We start from the raw sequence: 16,024 nt of genomic DNA, 5'->3' as shown, positions 1-16,024 counted from the left end.
AAAAAGATAGGCAGCAGGTGAGGTGAGCCAGAGACCACAGAGGAACTGATTTCTAATCCAGGGTGATGCATTAAGATCCTACACTAGATGGATGGCAGATGGAATGGAAAGAAAGTCACAGAAAGGAGAAGCATTGTGAAGGGAAAAGAAACATAAGATTTGACAGCAAGCGAGATGGGACAACGTGAGAAAGAAGTAAGAATTAAACACTGAAATGAAGTTTTCTGACTTAAATGACAGGAAATAGCATAGTGCTGTCAACAGAAATAGAGAGTTCCAGAGAAGGAAATGGTCTGAGGGAAATAATAAAATTCACTATAAAAATGCTCAGCAGATTGAATTCTTGCAGGAAGTATATCCAGATGGAATATCTAAATAGGAAGTTGGACATGTGGGAGTTTTCGTTCAAAAGAAAGCTTAGGGGCTGAACAATTTGACGTGGAGGTCATCCATGGTCCCATATAATTTTCTAATTATCCTGTTCACTTTTACCCATAGAAAATGGAATATAAGCATCTGCATGTAGTCTCACTTGAAAAGCAAACAAGAAAATAAAAATAAGAATTAATTTATTCAACAAATATTTGAGTATCTTCTATGTACTAGACACCGGACTATACTCTGGAGACTCAGTGATGATGGAAGGACACAGCCTCAGCCCTCAAAGAGGTCACTCTGTAGTTCATCTTTAGGAACACTCAAGGCTTCTTAATACTTATTTTGTGGCCAATAGTCTTTTCACAATGACTCTCGTACAAGCATGCAATCTGTATTATTAAACTATGTAAAGGCTCTTCTAATTCAGTTTATTTTTCTTTCAGGATACGTATAGCGGTTTGATGGGTCCTCTGATTATTTGCAGAGAAGGGGTATTGAATGAAAAGGGAAGAAGAAGCGATGTTGATTATGAATTTGCTCTCCTGTTTTTGGTATTTAATGAGAATGAATCCTGGTATCTGGATGACAATATTAAGAAGTATCTCAATAAAGATCCACGAGATTTTAAGCACACTGACGATTTTGAAGAGAGCAACAAAATGCATGGTACACCAGAGGTTTAAAAAGAAACCCTTGCTGAGATAAACTGATCGAAATTCCTATAACTGTAGGAAGTCCCCAGCCTCCTTCTCTGAACCTTTCCCATTCCCAGGGGCACCTAGACTGAGGAAAGTCCTCCAAAACTTTCCTTCAGAGGGAATGAACTAAGTCATTGGTTGATTGCCAGCAAGGTCCAGTGAGACTCTGGACCAATTGTTTAGGGAGCTCTGTCTCTGAAGGCTGGAATCCCTAAACTATAAGCCTATAAAGTAATTCTTAAAAAATGAATCATCACTTATTGATGTATTTCTATAAGAATACACAATGACATCTAGCTAATCAAATTTAAGGGTGTGGTTTAACTGTTGCTGGGACATGAAGCACCATGATCAAGTTTCTGTTTTAAAGTGTCTATGTTATTTATTTAATTCTATGTAATTTAAGGTGTTTTTTTTAAATGTTTGTTTGTTTGTTTATTTATTTAGAGGGAGGGAGAGGGAGAGGGAGAGGGAGAGAGAAAGAGACAGAACGCAAGTGGAGGAGGGGCAGAGAGAGAGGGAGACAATCTAAAGCAGGTTCCAGGCTCTGAGCTGTCAGCACAGAACTCACGAACTGCAAAATCATGACCTGAGCTGAAGTCAGATGCTTAACCAACTGAGCCACCCAGGTGCCCCAGTAGTTTCGTTGTTTTTGTTTGTTTGTTTGTTTGTTTGTTTGTTTTTTAAGAGAGTAATATGTTGACACATCCACACTCTCTGTCCAATATCTACCTCTGACCAAACGTATACAAAAAGAGGGCTGGCCTGAGATCACAAAACCAGTTCATTGATAACACTGATTAGAATATAGTAGGCTGATTTCTGATTCGGCTACTCTTTCTCCTATACTTTTGCTTCCCTTTCCCCGAAATTTCTTAGTATGCTATTTTTAATAAATGTAACTCATTTGGTTGTGCCATGGTGCACAGAATAAAAAGTTAGTAGAAAGAGTGAGAGTTTCCATCACGTCAATCCAGCTTGAGTTTGCTTTGGTCATTGTTAGGTCATGGGCTCAGCCCATGTGAAGCTTTCCTTCTTTTGGAAATTCAGGTAGTCTTAGGAACTTGCCCTAAACTCGTTCTCAGAAAGCGAAGTATTAAAGAAATGGCTCTTAATTCATTCAATTTTGATTTATATAAACTTGATTCTCTGTGCTTTAGTTCACTCATCTATAGACTGGTTTAAGTAATGGCTGCCTCACAAATGAGCCTCTAACCCTCTCCATAAAGAGAATATGCCAAACAAACAAGCAACCAAAACAGCACACGTTTCTACCCAAGACATAGCTTTTAAATTTTTTTTTTCAACGTTTATTTATTTTTGGGACAGAGAGAGACAGAGCATGAACGGGGGAGGGGCAGAGAGAGAGGGAGACACAGAATCGGAAACAGGCTCCAGGCTCTGAGCCATCAGCCCAGAGCCCGACGCGGGGCTCGAACTCCCGGACCGTGAGATCGTGACCTGGCTGAAGTCGGACGCTCAACCGACTGCGCCACCCAGGCGCCCCAAGACATAGCTTTTAAAAATTAACTACTACTTCCCTTTTCTGTCTCTCTTCTATAAGGATTTCTTAGTAATCTGAGTTTTGGGTCTAGAATGGTGGGGACATGTTTATCAGGTAGATGAAAATATCGGTAACCTAAAGATCTTGAACCATTTCTAAAACCAGATTAAGTACTGACCACTAATTGAAGGCTATTTTGTTTTTCACCTTCCTAGCTATCAATGGAAAGATTTTTGGGAATCTCCATGGTCTTATCATGAATGAAGATACAATGACAAACTGGTATCTGTTGGGACTAGGAAATGAAGTGGACATACATACCATCCATTATCATGCTGAGAGCTTTCTTTTCAAAGTAAGTATAAGGAATATGCTTTGGGGAAGACTTTTTGAACTAAAAGATTCAATTTTTCACTGTGAACAAAGAGAGTTATTTGGCACTAAGGCTTGTGAGGTTCATATTAGAGATTGGAACAGAATAATGTGAGCCCTTCATTGGGTGAGCTCAAGCCCCACATTGGGTGAGCTCAAGGTAAGCAGGAGTCCTGCTTTGGGTAAGCTTGAGCTTCACTTCCCTTTCTCTCTCTAGCCCCCCTCCCCACAATTTCTCTCTCTCTGCCCCTCGTGGGAGTCTCTCTGTCTCTCTGCCCCTTGCTCACCTGTGCCCCCCCACTCTCTCTAAAAAATAAACAAACACACAAATAAATAAGTAAGTAAGTTATCCCAAGTGCTTAGTGAAATCTATAAGGAAATAGAATAGAAAAGAATCATCACATCTAATCTGTGGAAGTAACTGCATTGGTCCTTTTCTAGTTATACAGGAAGGAATAAATAGTATATTTAATAAAACATCTATTTTTCCCCTCTGTATATTTATTTAACATAGTTTAAGATACCCAGTATTAGTCTACAGTGACTACAGTTTTACATCTTAAATGGCTATCCTGCTTTTCAGAATTTGGCTTTTTCAACTCACATGTTAAAAAATGTATGAAAATTTATAGAATTCAATAAAATTGTAAAAATTCGAAAAAATTGTAAAAATTTACAATAAAATTGTAAAAATTGTAAAAAAAATGTAAAAATTATAGAATTCAATAAAATTGCAATTATTTTGTATTATGTCTGTAAACTTTTAAAATTCAGTATAATTTACATTGAGTAAAAGTCCCTGTTTTGGAAAGCACATACAGTAGTGTCATCTTAAAATACAGGACGTCTCCATCACCCCCTAAAATGTTCGTGTTGCATTTTCTGGAGCCAGCTACTTCTGACTGATTTATTTCCATCTCTCTCATTTTGCCTTCACGGAAATGTCATATAAATACCACCCATAGCACTTTGAATCTGGCCTGTCGCTCTTGGCGTAGGCATTTGAACTGCATCCGTCTCGTGTGCATCAACACTGTGTTCTAGTTGATTGTCGAGTAGGAGTCCAGTGGATGAATATACTGCGGTTTGCTAATTCGTTTCCCTATTTAGGGACATTTGGGTCTTTTCTGCGTTGGGGTCATTACACGTAAAGTCATTATAAGTATTTGTGTACGTATCTTCCTGTGAACCTAAGGTTTCATTTCCCGTGAGAAAATACCTTGGAGTTGGATTGCTAGACCACGTGATATGTGTACACTTAACTTGATGAGAAACTGCCAAAATACTTCCACAGAGGCAGTGCCACTTTGCATTCCCACCAGAAAAGTATGGGAGCATCACCCGTGCCATATCCATGTCTGTACTTGGGGTCTTCCATTTTTATTCATTTTTTCTTCACCATCCTATTAAGTAAATAGTGGTATCTCATTGTGTTTTATTTACATTTTCCTAATGGCTAATGATATTGAGCATCTTTTCATGGGCTTATTTACCATCTGCCATCCGTAAACCTTCTTTGGTGAAGTGTCCACATTTTATGCCCATTTTTTAATTTCATTGTTTGTTTCCTTATCGTTGAGTTTGAGGGATTTATACATACACATACTTTACCCGCTATGCAATTGCAAATATTTGCTCCCAGTTTGTGGCTTATCTTTTCATTTCCTTAATGTTGTCTTTCAAAGAACATAAATTATTATTTTTAATGTTTATTTATTTTTGAGAGAGAGAAAGAGAAAGCGAGTGTAAGCAGAGGAGGGGCAGAGAGAGGGAGACAGAATTAGAAGTAGGCTCCCAGTTGTCAGCACAGAGCCCAATGCGGGGCTCGAACTCACAAACCAACAGATCATGACCTGAGCCCAAGTTGGACGCTTAACCGACTGAGCCACCCAGGTGCCCCAAAGAACATAAATTCTTAATTCTGATGAAGTACAATTTATTTTTTTTCTTTTATGCATCATGCTTTTGGTGTCATATCTGGGAAGTCTTTGCTTAACTCAAGGTTATGAGGATTTTCTTCTAGCAGTTTTATAGTTTTAGGCTTTACATTTAGACCTCTGATCCATTTTAACGTTCATATACGGTCAAGGTTTAATTTTTGTATATGGATATCCAGTCATTCCATCACCGTTCATTGAAAAGGCCACTGTGGGGGCGCCTGGGTGGCGCAGTCGGTTAAGCGTCCGACTTCAGCCAGGTCACGATCTCGCGGTCCGTGAGTTCGAGCCCCGCGTCGGGCTCTGGGCTGATGGCTCAGAGCCTGGAGCCTGTTTCCGATTCTGTGTCTCCCTCTCTCTCTGCCCCTCCCCCGTTCATGCTCTGTCTCTCTCTGTCCCAAAAATAAATAAACGTTGAAAAAAAAATTATTAAAAAAAAAAAAAAAAGAAAAGGCCACTGTGTCAAACTCATATCGATTGTATATATGTGGGTGTGTTCGGGGACTGTCTATTCTGTTACATTGATCTACGTCTCTGTCCTTTCTTGAATACCACCCTGTCTTCATTACGTTAGTATGATAGCCAGTCTTGAAATCAGGTGGTGATTATTTTAGCTATTCTAGATCTTTGCCTTCCCATATAAATTTTAGAAACGGCCTATTGATTTCTATTAAAAATCCCACTGCAATTTTGATTGGAATTGCATTGAATCTGTACATTGGCTTGAGAATTGATATCTTAACAATATTGAGTCTTCCAATTCGTGAACGTGGCATACCTCTCCATTTATTTAGATCTTCTTTGATTTCTTTCTTCAGTGTTTTGTAGTTTCAGCATACAGATCTTGCACATATTTTGTTGGATTATTGCCTAAGTGATATCATAGGTTTTGGTGATAGTATAAGTGGTATTGTCTTTATTTCAATTTTTAATTGTTCATTGCCAATATACAGAAATATAATTGATTTCTGTATAATCAACTTTGTATCCTACAACTTTGCTAAATAGTTCTAGTAGCTTTTTTGTAGATTTGGGGGTGATGGTTTCCTGCATAAACAATCTTCTTTTCTGTGAATAGAGATGGTTTTATTTCTTTATTTTCCATTTGTATACTTTTTATTTCTTTTCTTCCCTTATTGTACTGGCTAGGACCTCTAGGATAATGTTGCACATGATTAGTGATGGGGGGAAAGGATTCAGTCATCCATCATTAAATATAAACTTATCTGTAGGGTTTTTTTTTTCCAATAGATCCTATTAACAAGTGGAAGAAGTTTCCTTCTAATCTTAGTTTGCTGATGGTTTTTATCATGAACAGATGGTAAATTCTATCAAATGCTTTTTCTGCATCTATTGAGATGGTCACATTTTTCTTCTTTAGTCTGTGAATTCTTTTCTTTAGTACATTGGTGATTTACATAGACTGATTTTCAAGTTTTGAAACAGTTTTCAATCTCAGGATTGTCATAATGCATTATCCTTTTTATATATTGTTGGATTCAAGTTGCTAGTTTTTTTTAAAGGATTTTACATTTATTTTCATGAAGAATATTGGTTGTAGCTTTCTCTTCTAGTAAAGTATTTGTATGATTTGGGTATCAGCGTAATGCTGGCCTCATAAAATTAGTTAGAAGTGATCTATCCTCTTCTATTTTCTGGAAGAGTTTGTTTAGAATGGGTATTATTTCTGCCTTAAATGTTTGGTAGAATTTGCTAATGAAGCCATATGGACCTGGAATTTTAACTTGTTGGAAAGTCTTAATGTAATTTCAGTTTCTTTAACAGATAATCTGAATAGTGACGTGAGGCAGTTTTCATCTTAAGGAATTTGTTCATACCACCTAAGTTGTGGAATCACAGACAGTTATTCATAATATTCCTTTATTATCATTTTTAATGTCTGTAAGGTCTTAATGATGTCCCCCTCTTTCATTCCTAGTATTTGTAATCTGTGGGCTTTTTTTTCTTGGTCTGTTTGTCTACGAGTTTGTATTTGTTTTTTATTTCTGTGTAACAAATTACTCCAAAACTTAGTGGCCTAAAACAACAAACACTAACTCACAATTTTTCGGGTCGGAAATCTGGGAGTAGTTTAGTTGGTTCTGATTCAGCATTTCTCATGAGGCTGCAATCAAGATGTCGGCTGGAGTTGCAGTCATCATTTGACTGGGACTGGAGAACCCACTTCCAAATTCACTCACAGGGCTGTTGACTGAAGGTTTCAGTTCCTCACCACGTGGGTATGGCACAGGAGCTGACTTCCCCCAGGCTGAGTGATCCAAGAGAGGGGAGCAAGAGAGAGGGTCTAAATCTTTTGGAAGTAGAATGCCATCACTTCTGGCGCACACAGCTGGTCTCACAGACCGACTCTCACACACCGTAGAAGGGGACTACACGGGTTATGGATATCAGGACGCAGGGATCATTGGGGGCCATTGTGGAGGATGGTTACCACAAGGTTTATCACTCTTACTGACCTGTTCCAAGAACCAGCTTTTGCTTTCTTTGATTTACCTCTATTATTTTTCTATTCTCAATTTTATTGCCCTCTGCTCTTATCTTTATTACCTTCTTTCCACAGATAGATAAATCTTACCGAGAAGATGTGTATGATCTCTTTCCTGGGACATTCCAAACCATTGAGCTGTTTGCAGACCACCCAGGGACATGGCTGTTACACTGTCATGTGTCCGACCACATCCACGCTGGCATGGAAACAACTTACACGGTCCTTCGGAACATAGGTACTGTTTTCTGTCAGTGATGATGGGTGATAGCACCGGGCTTCCTGTACGCCCTGAAAATAGGGGGCACTAGACCCCCCAAGAGCTCAGAGTCAAGTAAGAGAAACAGACATATAAATAGTAACTATAAGGAGTGCCTGGGTGGTTCAGTCGGTTAAGCATCTGACTTCAGCTCAGGTCATGATCTCACAGATGGTGAGTTCCAGCCCCACCTCGGGCTCTGCACCGACAGCTCAGAGCCTGAAGCCTGCTTCAGATTCTGTGTCTCCTCTGTCTCTGTCCTTCCCCCGTTTGCACTCTGTCTGTCTGTCTGTCTCTCATAAATAAATGAATAAATGAATAAATAAATAAATAAATAAATAAATAAATAGTAACTATAATAGAATGCGATACATGCCAAAATAGAGTATGGAGGACAGGTTCAGTGGCAGCAGTAGGAGGTAATGGTTTGTAGTTTGGGGGGGATGAGCAAACATTCTAGAGGCTATAATGCTTCAGCTGGGTCTTAATGGGTGGGCAGAAGCTTGAAAGGTAGATGGGGTAAGAACAGCATGTGCACTGGTGTGAAGTAGAAAAGGGAGAATTTCAGAAAGACTTGCGGATACAAATGGGATAAAATCCTCATTGGTACAATGAAATAACTCTTGAAATAACTCACGTCATGAAAAGAATCTACTTCTGTTGTTTATAAAACAATCACCTTGTCTTCTTTGTGCAGACAACAGGATCCCTTACTCCACCAAGTCTCCGTCTGGAGCAGCGTCCACAGTGCCCCCCAACGGTAATGATACCCTCCCTGAATCCTGCATGTGAGTGGTCAGTGTTCACTCCCTGGGGAAAGGCAGAGGACTGACACCTCACCTCTTCTTGTTCACAGAAGAACCTGGCAAGGAGCAGCTCTATTTCTTTGGCAAGAACCTGGGTCCTAGGGGAGCCAAAGCAGCCTTGGTCATCCTCTTCATCATCGGCCTCCTCCTCCTGGCCTCCACAGTGGTTCTCTCCCTCAGTCTGCACTCTGCAAGGAAGCGGGTTGTGTACCAGGAAGTCCAGTCCTGTGCACTCCCCACGGATGCTCTGTGACCCAGCTGGCCTTCCTCAGCAGGGACACTGGACAAGATATCGTTCATCGAGAAAGGTTTACATTATTCCTGGATCAGGCTCTGATCGTCCGGAACACAAAGCAATTTGCTTTTACTTATTTATTTTTTAATGGGCTGTGAATAATCCTCAGGTATGAAAAACAGAAAGGAGAACAGGTGTGACCGAGAAAACACACTCGGCCTGTTCTCTGAATGAATTTGCTGAAGTGGGGAAACCCTCTGAAAGGCATCTTTATTTTCCATTTCTCATAATTCTTAGATTAGACGGTGCTTCCTCAGCTAACCATCCCAAGTTTCCAGAAGGACGACCTTGGGAAAAGAGTTATAAGTCCTCAGACATCTAACGGGAGTAGCACTGATTTTTCAACACCGTTATGTAAGACGCTTCTCTTAGTCTTTCCAGGGAAAATAACTTTCTGAGGAGTTCACGAAAATGTCTAACTCAGTATCTGCTGATAGAATTTGATCAGATGAAGTTTTGGGGAGGCTTTTTGCCAGCTCTCCTGGCCTTTTCCACTTGAATATAAACAGCCTGTGCAGTTTGCCACAGAAGGCAAAGTTATCAGCATTTTAAAAAATAATTGCTGCTGTTTTTATGCAAACCTATAGAGATACTTTAATGTTTACACCTCACTTACATGTTTTTACAATGTTTCCATTGTAACTTTTTTTTTTTCCAAAAATCATCTAGAGAATTTGTACTTATAGTTGAGAATGTGGAGGGCTGGAAGCTGTAAAATCACAGGCTAGGTTCTCCTGTGATGAGACAGAGACTCCCTAAAAGGTGAGTGAGAGATTCTACGAGGGAGGGAAACTTTGCAGAAGGCGAGTCTTGACTTGAGCTCTGAGTCTGATTTTTCATTCGCCTAGCAGGATCTTCCCATGTCTGCATCTTCTAGGAAATAAAAACAGCCTCATCATGTGACAAACACCAGAAAGAATTCATCAGTGCAGCTGACTGGTTGCGAGAAGAGATCTTAAAACATTCTTGATTCCATGCCTCTTAAAGACATAGCCCTTTGTGGGAGGAGAAAAGAAAAGAAAAGAAAAGAAAAGGCTAGAAAAAGAGAATACCAGTGGGAAGTTTTTAATCAGTAAATCAGCTTTGAAGATGTGCATTACAGTTTTCAGAAAGGCTCAAATGTACAATTAAAATATCAGCAGCTAAAGTCAACCCATTCCAAGGCAATCCATACTCTCTGTACGCATGCCTAAACATTAGGTTAAGATTGATAAAAGCAACGTTGCTTATGACTAGACTGAGACATTGCCCTTAGCTCGAGGTGCCCTGCGATGCCAATGTCAATGCCAGATGAGTGATATCAGTATATCTGCTTTAGCAGATCATTTGGGTGTCCAGGTGAATGAGCAGGACCTAAAAAAAATACTCTGGTGGCGGGATATTTCATACTTTCTCATCTTCATCTTGGTGAGGGGAAACGGGTAATTTGATAGAAGCTATAGTCTTATATCAAACAGGATGCGAATGCTAGTAGCTGTTTGCTCGAATGTCATATCGAACAGCGTACCCAAAGGATTTTGAATTCCAGCCTGCTAACCACTGATAATGTGATTTTGTAGTACGTGCTCTCCAGTTTTCATCCGTGTGTAGGCTGTATACTTTCATAATAATAATTATGATACATGCCTTATTTATAACTCATCTAGACAGCAAATTAGTTATTTTTTCCTTTTCTCCTAGTCTATTTTTTTTAAATGAAAATGAAACCACAGAGTAGTTTGATCATACATACCATTTCTCTTTTTAATAAAGTTTCCCAGATTATAAAACGGCTATTTGCATTTTTTTTTCACTAAGTACTACCAATCCCTGGACTTGGCATAGGAGATTGGTTAAGAGAACTATCTCTTAGATTTAGCAATTATCTTAGTTATACATGCTAAAGGAAATGAAACAAAAATAACAATATATCTCCAGGAATAATAGGACTCCCCCCCTCCCCACCAAACATTGTTACCTGAAATGTACCATACTTCTTTCTCTGCGGGGGGGGGGGGGGGGGGGGGGGGGGGGGTCCTTTGAGAAAATCAGTTACATTTAGATACATCTCCTGTTACAATGCAGGACGTGTCCTTGCTCCTGGCAGGGCCCCTCTCTCACTTGGCTCTGGACCTCACCATTCTTACTTGCTCAAGGACTTCACTCCCTCAATATTTTGTTCTCTCTCTGAGAGGAAGTCGTCAACGGTACCCACCACTGAAAGTAGAAAACAGAGGGCTGTTGTCCTCAATTTCATAACCTAGTTTCTCTGTTCCCTCCGTAGCAGAACTTGCTACCTGTAACCACCTCACCTCCCGCTTTCCTCAACTTATTCCAGGGGCTTCCAATCCAGTGTGCCTTGCTCCTACATCCCAATACGCTGTTGTCAAAGCAACAACCATGATGCCATTTCCAGTGGCTTCTTCCCCATCTTTATTGCCCTCCACCTCTCCGCAACAGTCAGTCGACAGCTCCTTCCTTCTTTAACACCCTCTGGTCCCTTGGCTCTTCAACATGAACCCCCACCAGCCTTCCTTCTTCAGTTGTTCTTCCTTCTCAGGTTCTTGCTAGTTCCTTCTCTCCCTTATAACTTAAGTGTTAGCATGCCTCGGGGCTGGACACTGGACCTTCGTCTCTCTTTTGCCCTCTAGGGTAGGCTGAATAATGTCCTCAAAGATTTTGTGTCCTAATCCCTGAGCCTGTGTTGCCTTCTATGGCAAAAAGGACTTTGCAGATATGAATAAGTTAAGGATTCTGAGACAGACTACCTAGATTGGCCATAAATAGAGTCACAGTGTCCTTCTAAAAGGGAAGCAGAGGGAGACTTGACTATAGAAGAAGGCAATGTGACAACTGGAGCAGGCCATTATGCTGCTGGCATTGGAGACAGAGGAAGGGGCCACAAACCAACGAATGCTGCTCTAAAACTGGCAAAGGCAAGGGAACACATTCTCCCCCAGAGCCTCCAGAGGGATCTTGGCCCTGCTGGCACCTTTTGTTCCAGTGAGCATGATTCTGGATTTAAGAGCTCCAGAACTCTTAGAGACTAAATGTGAGCCATCAAGTTTGTGGCAATTTGTTATAGCCTTCTCCATACCTTATTTTATGTATCTTCATGAATCTGAGAACCATCTTTATGCTAGAAAATTAAAAATGTGTTTGGGCTGCAGGCCACAAATCCTGCTCAAGCAGGATCACTGTGGCAGTCTCCTAACCAGCTTCTCCACTGTCACTCTTGTCCCTTCCAACTGCTCCAACAGCTGCAGTGGTGTTCTTCCAGATCTGACCATGTCACTTCCCTGGGGAATACCCTTTGGTGTCTTTCCATTTCACTTTTAATTATATCCAAACTCCTTACCTTGGTCTAAGGCCCAGCCTGATTCGGCCCGTGCCCACCTCTCCAACTTCATCTCCAACTCTTCCCTGATCTTTTATCAGGTCTTGTGCCCTGCTAGTTCTTTCCTGCCTCAGGACCTTTGCACAGGTTGCTTTCTATGCCTGGAATACTCTTCCATTCCCCTCCCTCTCTTTCCTAGCTCATCTGTGAGCTCCCCTGACTGCCCTCTCTAAAGCAGATCTCTCCCCTTGTTATTTCCTATCTCCACTGTTTTCCACTGGAGCAGGGGTGGGGGCAGGGCAGGCGGGGAAGAAGATGTGTCATTCAATCCCAAAATGTACCTTACACTTAGAAACAAAGCAATGTCATCAAAACTAAGGAGAGTCTAAGAAACCGTCATAGCTAAGAGGAGCTAAGGAGACAAAGAAACATAATGTGGTATCCTAGATGGGATCCTACAACAGAAAAAGGATCCTAGGTAAACATTAAGGAGATATGACTAAACTAGATTTTCACTAATATTAACACGTCATACTAATATGTTCACGGGAGGGGAAAATGGATGCAGGAAGGAGTGGGGGTAGATGGGAACTCCCTGTACCATCTGTTCAATTTTTCTGTAAATCTAACACTATTCTACAAATTAAAGTCTATTTTTTTATTGAAAAGCAGCGTTACACACACTCGTGTGACACCTTAAACAGTAAATTGATAAATGGTTAAACGAATACTGTTAAATTGTAATTGTGATTATCATTAGAAAGGAAAAATAGGGGTGCCTCGGTAGCTCAGTCGGTTAAGCGTCCGACTTCGGCTCAGGTCATGATCTCATGGTTCGTGAGTTTGAGCTCTGCCTCGGGCTGTGTGCTGACTGCTCGGAGCCTGGAGCCTGCTTTGGATTCTGTGTCTCCCTCTCTCTCTCTGCCCCTCCCTTGCTCGTGCTCTTTCTCTCAAAAATAAATAAAACATTTAAAACAAAGAAGGAAAAACAGAGGGCACAAATAACAGAATATTCCCATAGCATCCATCAGTCGCCAGGCACTGTTCTTGGCACTTTATATGTGTTAACGCATTTGATTCTTAGCACAATCCAAAGAGGCATAACACTTTACAGATGAGAAAACGGAGGCACAGGAGGATGGACTAACTTTCCAAGGCCCACAGCTAGCTACCAGTAGTGCCAGCATAACACAAATATACAACAAAGGGCCTAATTCAGTTAATTTACTCAGGGAAGACTTTCCTAAGGCAATGACATCCAGCTGAGGTGAGGAGGGTGCGGAAGGCCAAGCAAAGAGGCTACAATGGCAGTGTCTGGGGCAGGGAAAGGCTTGGAGGAGGCCAGGGGCTCGGCCAACTTGGAAAACTTTAGGGGAAAGTGTGAAGTTTGGTGAGGCAGGCAATGGCCATGCTAAGAAACAGGGATTTTATCCTAAACCCACTGTACACTTTAAGCAGGGGGGTGGGGGGACGTGGTCAGATTGGGTCTTTTAAAAGTTCCCTCTGGCAGCTGTGGGAGCAAAGTGGCTCCCACACCTAGGGGATATACTCCTGTATGTGGTAAGGAGACAGGATGGTGGCCTGGATTCCAGTGTTGGAAATGCAGGTGGAGAAAAGCCATCAGATTTTCTATATTTAGGAGAGAAGCGCCCAGTGCATTCGGAAATTGGTTATGGCAGCTGGAGAAATGGAAACGTGAGAAGTGGTGCTCGAGGTTTCTGGCTCGGTGGTAGGGGTGGATGGTGGGGCATTCCGCCAGATGGGGAAGACGGGAGTTCCGGTTGAGAGGAAGGGGGGTGGGCTGCAGTCCTGGCCTGAGGAGTCTGAGGTCCTGTGAGCCATCCAAGTGCAGAGTTGCGCAAACTGTTGGATGAGCGCTCAGAGGACAGGCCAGGGTGGAGATCTGCTGGAGGGACCTGAGGGCACACGGAGGAGGCCTGCACGGACCTGCCCAGGAACAAAGGGCAGAGAAGGCAGCCCAGGCTAGCCCAGCCCAGCCCGAGGAGCCCTCTCGCTTAAAGGTCCTGTCAGCTCCTAATGTTGCCCGCTAGAGCATCTCCTCGTGTCTGCTTCTGCTCCTGCTTACTTCCCGTAAGCGGTTCAGGAGCAGCCGTCCCCAGCCCCACACCCGTTCATTTGCGGACAGCCCGAAGCTGGCTCCCAACCCGAGGCTCTGACTGGGAAGGCTGGAGGCAAAGCACGGACCGGGCAGCAATAAGGGAAGCGGGAGGCTCCGGCTCACCACGGACCTCGCGCCTCCCCTCGCGCCCAGCGCGGAAGGGTCCAGAGTTCCCTCTTCTCTACACCTCTTATGGAAGCCGTTGCTCTTTGAAGCCTTTGCGGCTCCTTTTAACCCGATTCCACCGTGTAGGAGTGTTGCGAGTGGGGCGTCAACGGGGACCATCCTGTCTCCAGGGTGAGGGGTCGCTTTCAGAAATGATTTCAAAACTCCCGGTCCGGGAAGAGGGGAAGGACGAGGCCAAGAGGGGCCGAGCATTTCCCGAGGTCCCGCCCCGGGGGAAGACCCCTCGGCACAGGTGCGTCCCGGGGTCGCGCGCCGGCTGCCCGCGTCACCGCGGTTTCCGGCAACTCCACGTCCCCGGCATCTCTGGCTCCCCGGTAGTTCCGGAAGAGCGCGGCTCAGCGAGCGAGCGAGCGAGCGAGCGCGCGAGCCGGCCGGGGGCGGCTTCTGCCTCCGGAGCGGGGCGGAGGGGTCGCGGGAACGAGGAGAGAGGTTCTCGCGCCTGCGGAGGCGGGGCGGCGCGGGGCGCAGGCGGCGCGCGCATCCCGGGGTCCTGCGCGGGCCGAGCGCTCGGGGGCGGGCCTGCGCCCGAGCGAGCGCGAGAGCTCCTGCGCCCGGGCGCACGGCGCGAGCTGAAGCGGCTGCGCTGTGGCTCGCTGGGAGCCGGGCGTCTGCAGACACAAAGGCTGGTGGGTTGTATGAGCAACCGGGGAGCCGGCAAAGGGAAAGCGAAAGCCGGGGGCGCGGCAGGTGACGGAGAAGGCGCCGCGCAGTCCTCCGAACCCTCCAGACGTCGGCGGTACCGGCGCCTGCACTCCTGCGCCAGTGGGGCCGAACCCGCGCGCCTCAGCCATGGCTATCGCCCACCTGGCCACCGAGTACGTGTTCTCGGACTTCTTGCTGAAGGAGCCCTCGGAGCCCAAGTTCAAGGGGCTGCGGCTGGAGCTGGCAGTGGATAAAATGGTCACGTGCATCGCGGTGGGGCTGCCCCTGCTGCTCATTTCGCTGGCCTTCGCGCAGGAAATCTCGATCGGTAAGGCCAGAGGGGCGGGGAGGGGCGGGTCGGCCTGGCCGGCGCTCTCCGAGGTGCCGGGGTCTGGTGGGAAGTGATTTTACTGCGCGCCCCTGGCAGTCCTGGAGGCTGCGATGGATTGAGCGTTGGGAAGAAAGGTAGCCCCAGTTTTATTCTTTGTCCACGTGGTTCATTTATACCCCTGTGGATCCTGCTTGCATCCCTACTGCTCAGTTCTTCTCTCTGCTCCCCACTGATCCCGACAGCGGCTTAGTGTTCATGTCCCACACTTAGGACCGGCGCCCTTGCCATCAGATTTGTCGAACGGCCTCCTGTCTCCTTCCCGTACCCCTACATTTGTGCAGTTACCTAAAATTTTGTAGCAGAGAAGTTCCTGAGTGGCTGAATAGAGGATAAGTACTCCATGGAAAGTGTGTGCGCTCTTCATTACCTGACATTTAGTTGATCCTTACTGAGACTTTGGCTCTACAGGGTTGTTGTGAATCATGGGAGAGAACTGCACTTGGCAGATGTCAGAGGGATTACAGAATTCTTCATGGTTTGGGCAGGATTACATGGCCAATAAGAGTCTGGTCTTCCTCAGATGTTCTGACTTACACCATCGAAGAGGATGCTTATAAGTCAACAGGAAGTCAGTGTATGACAGCTAGAGACTGTTCAGTGAGGGAGAAGAGAGAC

At 44.0% G+C, this 16,024-nt stretch overlaps 2 protein-coding genes across 2 annotated transcripts in view; both read left to right on the top strand.

Annotated features, from left to right (window-relative positions):
• Window positions 1–9,768, top strand: part of HEPHL1 (hephaestin like 1) — an 82,319-nt gene extending 72,551 nt beyond the window's left edge. Inside the window, exons 16-20 of the mRNA XM_043579933.1 lie at window positions 822–1,044; window positions 2,796–2,935; window positions 7,471–7,633; window positions 8,352–8,414; window positions 8,511–9,768. Coding sequence (XP_043435868.1) covers window positions 822–1,044; window positions 2,796–2,935; window positions 7,471–7,633; window positions 8,352–8,414; window positions 8,511–8,713 — 792 coding nt within the window. The 3' untranslated portion in view covers window positions 8,714–9,768. The remainder of the gene's footprint in view (window positions 1–821; window positions 1,045–2,795; window positions 2,936–7,470; window positions 7,634–8,351; window positions 8,415–8,510) is intronic.
• A 5,144-nt stretch (window positions 9,769–14,912) lies between these two features.
• PANX1 (pannexin 1) overlaps window positions 14,913–16,024 on the top strand; it is a 47,605-nt gene continuing 46,493 nt past the window's right edge. Inside the window, exon 1 of the mRNA XM_043579932.1 lies at window positions 14,913–15,346. Within this exon, the coding sequence (XP_043435867.1) occupies window positions 15,166–15,346 (181 nt within the window). The 5' untranslated portion in view covers window positions 14,913–15,165. The remainder of the gene's footprint in view (window positions 15,347–16,024) is intronic.

Source organism: Prionailurus bengalensis, chromosome D1 (assembly GCF_016509475.1).
Source record: "Prionailurus bengalensis isolate Pbe53 chromosome D1, Fcat_Pben_1.1_paternal_pri, whole genome shotgun sequence".
NCBI classification, from domain to species: Eukaryota; Metazoa; Chordata; class Mammalia; order Carnivora; family Felidae; genus Prionailurus; species Prionailurus bengalensis.
Note: the sequence above shows the minus strand (reverse complement) of the source record. Positions and strands in the feature narration are given on the sequence as shown.